General features: G+C 39.8%; 1 protein-coding gene across 3 annotated transcripts in view; it reads left to right on the top strand.

Moving 5' to 3' along the window:
- Dnajc22 (DnaJ heat shock protein family (Hsp40) member C22) overlaps nucleotides 1-7892 on the top strand; it is a 74477-nt gene that overhangs the window by 19360 nt on the left and 47225 nt on the right. The window contains exon 4 of one of the 3 annotated variants that reach the window (XM_033763553.1): nucleotides 1238-1297. The exons of the other annotated variants lie outside the window; for them this stretch is intronic. Coding sequence (XP_033619444.1) covers nucleotides 1238-1250 — 13 coding nt within the window. The 3' untranslated portion in view covers nucleotides 1251-1297. Of the gene's footprint in view, nucleotides 1-1237; nucleotides 1298-7892 lie in introns of those variants that run through there. 3 annotated transcript variants of the gene reach the window in all.

Here is a 7892-nt window from a genome sequence, read left to right as displayed (position 1 = left end):
TTTTTTTTTTTGCCATACTGGCCCTTTTTATTATTTCATTTTGAAACAGGGTCTCACTAAAATGGTGAGGCATTCTTTAAACTTGCCTTAGCCTCCTGACAGGAGCTGGGATTACAGGCATGTGGAGCCCCAAACTCTTGCTTTCCCAGTGTAGTTTTTAGTCTATTCATAAGCTTGTACAGCCACCACCACTCTAGTTCCAGAATGTTTTTACTGCTCCACATTCATTAGCAGCCACTCTTTATTGTCTCCTCAGCCACTAATCTTTTTGTCTCTATGAATTTGCGTATCTTAGATCTTTTGTTTTATTTTATGGATTTTTTTTTTGAGACAAAGTTGTTAAATTGCCCAGGCTGGCCTCAAACTCACTACCCTCACTACCTCAGCATCCCGAGTGAGTTGCAGCAATGTGCTACCATGCCTGGTTCATCCTGAACATTTTATATAAATGAGATCATAGGAGATGTTGCCCTTTGTGTCTTGCTTGTTTCACTTAGCATATTTTCAAGTTTCATCCATGTTGGAGCATGCATCAGTATATTTTGTTTTTAAGTAACTTATTATAATCCCTTTTTGAGAGACCTTTATATATGTGTACAGTTCATATGGTTTGTTGTAAAGAATGTTGCATCAATATCTTCATACCTCTAATTTATCTATTCTCTTGAATTATTTTCTTAGAACAAATTCCCTTGGGTGGTATTACTAGGTCAAAGGGTATGAACATTTTTACAGCTCTTGTCAATATTGCTTTTAAATTGTGGTGCCCAGAACTAAATGCATTTCTCAGTGTATTCAGACAGAACAGGGTACCGTGGGGCTATTAAGTTTTCGAGGTCTAGACAATATATCATCCTTTAAATCAAATGGCCTAAGAATTTATTAGCTGTTGTTGTTGTTGCTATGTAAGTGTTACTCATTGAGTTTATACAACTGGGGCCCTTGGATTTTTTCCTAGGCATTGTCCTTGTTTTTGAGACAGGGACTCACTATGTAGTCCAGACTGGCCTTCAACTTGCTAAGTTACCTGAGCTAGTCTTAAACTTGTGATCCTCAGGCCTGTGTCACCACACCAGCTTTGTAGGCGCTGTGTCTTCAAGATATATTTGCATCTACTGTAAGGCCCAGGAAGCTTTTGGGGACTCTCTGACTTGAATTTATACCCCTTTTCCCCCATGGGAATTGAGCCCAGGGCATTTTATCACTGAGCTACATCTCTGTTCCTCTTTATTTTCAGCCCAGGTCTCTAAATCACGTGGGCTGTCCTCTGGTTTTTAATCCTCCTGATTCAGCCTTCTGCTGAGTAACTGGGATTACAAATTACAGGTATGAAACACAATACCAAGTTTGACTTGAATTTGGTATGTCCCAGCCCCACAGCCTCTCTCCAGGGATTAAATCCAGGGTCTTTTCGCTGATCTACATCCTTGTTTTATATTTTTTATTTTAAGACAAGTTCTCACTAAATTGTCCAGTTTGGCCTCAAACACAATATCCTCCTGCCTCTGCCTCCCAGAGTACTGGATTTTCTTTCTTTGATGGTAGGTGATCCTAGCCCAGTGTGGTGGGGCACACCTGTAATCCCAACTATTTAGGAGGCTAAGAAAGGAGGATCTCAAATTCCAGGCCAGCCCTGGCTAGTAGTGAGACTTGGTCTCAAAACAAATGAAAACCAGTGGGTGGTCCTTAAAATTGCTGGAGATCTGGGTTTATTTTTTTCTATGCTAGAAACTGCAGATGGTGCTATAGGGTTGTCACAAGGGTAAAACAACCTTCACTGTGTTTAGTCCTATAGTGACATCTCCTTTACATGTTTGTTTGGAGGGCTGACTTTTCCCTTTTGTTGAGATGGAAAGAGCAACTGTGAAGCTAAGTTTGGGATATTATTCAGCTAAGCTGCAGGGAAAGTGTGTCTCGCCATTCTCATCTGATCTATAGCGGAATCTGAGCCAGTCTAGCGCATGTTAGAACTTTACATGAACACATCCCCGTACCACTGCTAGGCCTCTTGAAGCTCACATGCCGAAAAGCTGATTTTTCTTTTTCGTTTTCTTTTGGTGGTTTTTTGTTTGTTTGTTTTTGTACCCAGAATCAAACTCTGGACCTTGCACTTGCAAGTCAGGTGCAGCACCACTGAGCTAAATCCCCAGCCCCCTTTTTATTTTTACTTCATATTTCTGCTATCTCTCTCCTAGGCCCTGCAACTGGTGCTTTGTTTGCAGACAGGGTCTCCATATATAGTTCAGGCTGGCCTCGAACTCACAATGCAACACAGGCTAGCCTCAAACTCAAAGAAACTCTCCTGTCTCAGACTCCCAGGAGCTGGGGTTACAGGCGTGCGCCAGCACAGGCAGCTGCAACTGTTTTATTGGTTGGATGCATTGTTCTGTTTTTGCTAAGGTGCGTCTTGCATGATAAAAGTAGAAAATTTATGCATACTTCCCAGCCGAGTGAGATTTCATTTTGATAGTTTGTCTCTTTGCTTTCCTTCTCCTTTTTCCCCCAACTCTCTTGGTTCTCCCCACTACTCATACAAGCTATCTACAGTCCATCTGCTTACTTACAAACTTACTTACTTATTATAGCTCTAAGCAGAGTATGAACTTTCCAGGTTGAAATCTCACTGATACATTTCAATAGGATAAAGTAGTGTGTTATATAGAAAAGTTGGAAGAGAAAAATTTTAACCCAAATCTTGCCTATCCTCAGTCGTATTCCCAGGCCGAGAAAGGTTGAGGAAAACTTCTGCTGGCCAGTGGCTGAACTAGCATGTGGGCACCACCTGAAAGGGCAGTTTTCCTCCAGTCAGTGTTAGGCCCCTGTCCTGAGAATGAGTACCAGGAACAGAGCGCCAAAGGGTTGGGTAGATGCCAGTTGTGTTCTGCTCAGGTATCTCTGGGTGGCCTACTTGGCCAGCAGTGAAAATCTTGCTATTCTTCCCTTTTTCTATATTCAAATCCCCCAGGTTGGACTTGACTTCAGCTTTTTCTTCCCTTTCCTTCCAAGAGCCCATAGCAGAGAGTATAAATTTACTGTGTTTTAGTGTAATTTGTGTTTGAAAGTAAATAACTGCTCAACCCAGGCATGGGGTGCTGGACTACTTTATATTCAGTGACTAGGTAATTTGTGGCCTCTTAGTAGGAAACTCTTCTTGCATAGCTAAGAGAATCGATAATTTCAAACCCATCTCCTTTCAAGCTCCAATTCTTCTTTGTGAGGTCTCAAACTCACAGAGATCCTTCTGCCTCAGCCTCCAGAGTGCTGGAATTACCAGTTTGTGCCACTGTGCTCAACTCAAACTCTTTCCCCGCCCCGATAGTGTTTCTTCCCTTTATTTTTGGTTTATTGAGACAGGGTCTCACTATGTTCAGGCTGGCCTTGAACTCACTATGTAGCCCAGGCTGGCCTCAGCCTCCAAGTGTTGGGATTATGGGTGTGCACCACCATGCCTGGCCCAAAAGTGTGTGTGAGTGTGTGTGTGTGTTTGATGTCCCCTGCCTTTGCTAATATCATTCTTCTTTCCTATAGTTCTATTTTATTTGTTAATCCAAATCTTTACACATCTTTAATGACTCAGTTTAAGGTTTATCCTTAAATGATATATTCATTGATTAATTCCACCTCCAGTAATCTTTCCCCTGTGAATTCCTTAATGTTTTTGTTTGGTTTGTACTCTTCTATCAAGCATTTTCTTACACATAATTGTTCTGTGCCTTATGTTAGGAATCTTTTCTCCCTAACTATACCAAACCTTCTTGAGGGCAGGGACTGTCTTCCCTCAATACAAGTCACAGGATATTTATTAAATGTATGAGCTTGGGCTGATTGGGGTGGGTAGTCTTGTAATCCCAGCATGCAGGAGGCTGAGGCAGGAGGATTACCACAAAAATCAAGTCCAGCCTGGGCTGCACAGTGAGTTCAAGGCTAGCCTGAACTATAAGAGACCCTGTCTCAAAAAAAAAAAAAAAAAAAAAAAAAGTATGACCTTGGATGAATTACTTACTTTTTTTGTACTAGGAATCAAACTCAGGACCCTGAGCTTGCCAGGCAGGCATGGTGCCACTGAACTACATCCTGGCCCTCAATTATTTAACTTTGGGTTTCAGTTTACTCACATGTTATTTGGTAATAATGATGCCTGAGTCAAAAGGATATTGGGACAATCAAATGAAACAATGTGTTGAGAGCACTTTACAAATTATAAAGCATTTTACAGACATTAGGCATTATTAAATTTTAAAAATGATGACAGAGGGCTGGAGATTTAGCTCAGTGGTGCTGCTACCTGCCTTGCAAGTGCAAGGTCCTGAGTTCAATCCCTGGTACCAAAAAAAAAAAGACAATATGTATATATGAAATGGTAGGTTAAAATTCCATGTTAGGATTTACCACTGATGTGTTACATCATGAAATTAATGGCAATGTCAGAACCAAAACTGAGATCTATGTAAAGCAGTATTAATTATATTTCTAACACATAGGAATAAATTCACTAAAGATCAAATGAAATTTTCTAATGAACCTGCAAGGTACTCATATTGAACTGAATGCTAACGATCTGAGTTTTTGTTCTTATGCTGACAATAATTCTGTACGGGAACATTTGAACTTTTGATAGTCTAAGGCTGTTTCCATCTTTTACTTTTTTTTTTTTAAGAGAGGGTCTCACTTTGTAGTTCAGGCTGGCTTCAAACTCACAGGGATCCTCTTGCCTCAGTCTCCAGTGCTGGGATTACAGGCGTGCACTACCACACCCAGCTACTCTATCTCTTAATATCTGATACACAAGTCCATGTCTTTGGTTTTCTGTTGTTTTGTATTTTTTTTAATAGCACAACATTTTTTGGTACATTTTAGGCATACATAATGATAACACTCATCATAGGGAATTTATACCTGGACATGGTACATCCACCCCTTTATTCCCCACGCCTCCTCTCTTCATGTCCCTTCCCCTCCCTATGTACATGCGGGATGCCACTGAGCTAAATCCCTGATCCATCACTTTTTTTTTTCTTGTCCCTTCCTTTCCCCCTCCCTCCTCCCTTGTTCCCCTTCCCATTTGAAATTTTCTTCCCATTTCTCAATATCTATTTTGTTTTATATTTCTGACAGAGTCTAATTATGCAGTTCAGGCTGGCCTTGAACTCACAGCTATCCTTCCTGCCTCAGCCTCCAGAATGCTGAGATTACAGGCCTAGGCCACCATGCCCAGGAAGTCCATGTCTTTGGATCTCAGTGTTTTGGTTTTTTAAAATTTTGTTTTGTTTTCTCACTATGTAGTCCAGATTGGTTATGAATTCACTCAGCCAACTAAGTGCTAGGATTATTAAGTGTGCACTACCATACTGAGCTTAGACCTCAGTTTTGTTATCTGTAAAATGGTAACTGCTAAACTAATCAAACCACTTAATTATTGACTGGCTATTAAAAGAATTTATGGGGAGGCCAAGACAGGAGATTGCTTTGAATTTGAGGCCAGCCTGGGCTATAGCCTAAACTATACAGTGAGACCCTGTCTCAAAAAAAAAAAAAAAAAAAAAAAAAAAAGGGCAGGGTTATGGGGAAAAATGAGAACCAAGAACTGTTACGTAAAGGTATAAGATCCCAATGATGAATGTACCTATACTGTATACCTAAAATGTACCAATAAACTCAATGAGAAAAAAAAGAAAAGAAAATTTAGCTCAGTGGTGCCACCACCTGCTTCACAAGCATAAGTCCCAAGTTCAATCCATGGTACCAAAAAAAATTTTTTTTTTAAATCTTGCCAAAAAAAAAAAAAAAAAGTCCAGGGTTGGGGGTTGTTTCCTGGGTGAAGCTTTACACTGTATAGCCTGTTCCCTTCAACATGAACAAGCATATTACCATTTCAAATGCACTGGGAACCAAAGAAACCAGTTTGACTTGATTTTAACCAATGTTCCCCAACTTATTTGGACTTGCACTAGTTTTCTCTCAGATAATATCTATTTAGTATCCCATGAAACTAATTTTTTGAGACACAGTTTGCCAAAGTGAATATTCTTAAGTATTAGGTAGTATAAAAAAGGAGAAGTGGGACCCTGTATGTAAAATAGCCCCTGCTGCCAGGGCCTGGCAGCCATACCTATGATCTTCCCACTTTGGGTGGCTAGGATAGGAGGACTGAAAGTTTAAGCCCAGCCTGGGAAATTTAGCAGTTTCAGTGAAACCTTGTCTCAAAAATTTAAAAAGTGTTGGGAATGTAGTCAATGTGAAGGTCCTGGATTCAATCCTCAGTACCACCAAAAAACCTCAAAACAAGCCAAAAAGCAACATGGACTCTGGTAATCATTTAAAATATAAAATATCAACTCAAAACAAAAACACTAGAACAGTGTGGTGGTACACACCTGGAATCCCAGCTACTTAAGAGGCTGATGCAGGAAGTTTGCATGTTTGAAGCCAGCCTATGTAATTTAGTGACTCACTGAGAATCTGTCTCAAAATTAAAAACAAGTAAACCAATAAAAGGAGAAAGGGTACATCACATGCACTTTTAGTCCCAGCGCTCTGGGAGCCTGAGGCAGAAGGGGTGCAAGTTGGAGCCCAGTTTGGGCAATTTAGTGACATGCTGTCTCAATAATAATAATAATAGAAATAAATAAAAGGGTGGAGGATGTAGTTCTGTATGAAGGCCCTGGGTTTAATCCCTGATACAGCCAACAACCAACCAACCAATCCACTGAAGAAACACTCATCTCAAGGATCTATATAAAATATCCAAGGGCCAAGGGTTTAGCTCAGTGACACCATGCTGGTCTCCCAAATGCAAAGTCCTGAGTCCCATTGGGACTTTATTAAATAAATAAAATTAGGTAAAAACCTGCAGATTATATCTGTCAAAGTAACAATCATGTCATGATCTCTGTTTTGCTTTTTTATTTTTTGAGACAAGGTCTTACTATGTAGTTGAGGCTGGCCTTGAACTCATAGTGATCCTCCTGTTTCAGTCTCCTGAGTGCTGGGACTATGGAATGTGCCACCATGCCAGGTTTGCTATTTTATTTTTATTATTTGTATTTTGTGGTGCTTGGGATCAAACTCAGGGCTTTCAACATGCTAGGCAAGCACTTTAAAAATGAATTACACACCCAGACGATATATTAAAGTGATTTCATTTCCTTTTTTACCTCATTGAGTTTATTGGTACATTTTAGGTATACAGTACAGTTACATTCATCATTGGGATCTTGTACCTTTATATGACAGGTTCATTTTCCTTTTTAAAATCTTTTTTTTTTTTTTTTTTTTTTTTTAAAGCCTCACTATGTAGTTGAGACTGACCTGGAACTCACTATGTAGCCCAGGGTGGTCTCAAACTCACAGAGTACAGGTGTGCACCACCACACCCTGCTTTTTAAAATTTTTAATAGCCACTGTAATAATTTTAGAAATTTGGTTATTTTTGTGTTTTCTTGGGAGATCACAAATGTAAGTTGCAGTTTTTCCAATATAATTTTTTTTTTTGGTACCAGGGATTGAACTTGGGCCCTTGTGCTTGTGAGACAGGTGGTGGAACCACTGATCCAAATGCCCCTCCCTTTCCAATATAATTTATAGGTGGACTTTGAACAGTTCATGATTTCAAGGCAGGAAATGATCAAATTCATTTTATTTTATTTATTTATTTATTTTTGGTACCAGGGATTGAACTCAGGTCTTTGCACTTGCAAGGCAGGCCACTGAACCGCTGAGCTAAATCCCTGGCCCCTTAAATTCATTTTATTGGGCTGGGGAGTTAGCTGGTTCTGCTGCCTGCCTGCCTTGCAAGCACAAGCTCCCCAGTTCAATCCCTGGTACCAAAAAATTCATTTTATTATGAAGTCGGTTTTTTTTTTGTTTTTTTTTTTTTTTTTTTTTTTTTCGTG

The sequence above is a fragment of the Fukomys damarensis genome, unplaced genomic scaffold (assembly GCF_012274545.1).
Source record: "Fukomys damarensis isolate Sample0158 unplaced genomic scaffold, DMR_v1.0_HiC HiC_scaffold_15, whole genome shotgun sequence".
Classification (NCBI taxonomy): domain Eukaryota; kingdom Metazoa; phylum Chordata; class Mammalia; order Rodentia; family Bathyergidae; genus Fukomys; species Fukomys damarensis.
Note: the sequence above shows the minus strand (reverse complement) of the source record. Positions and strands in the feature narration are given on the sequence as shown.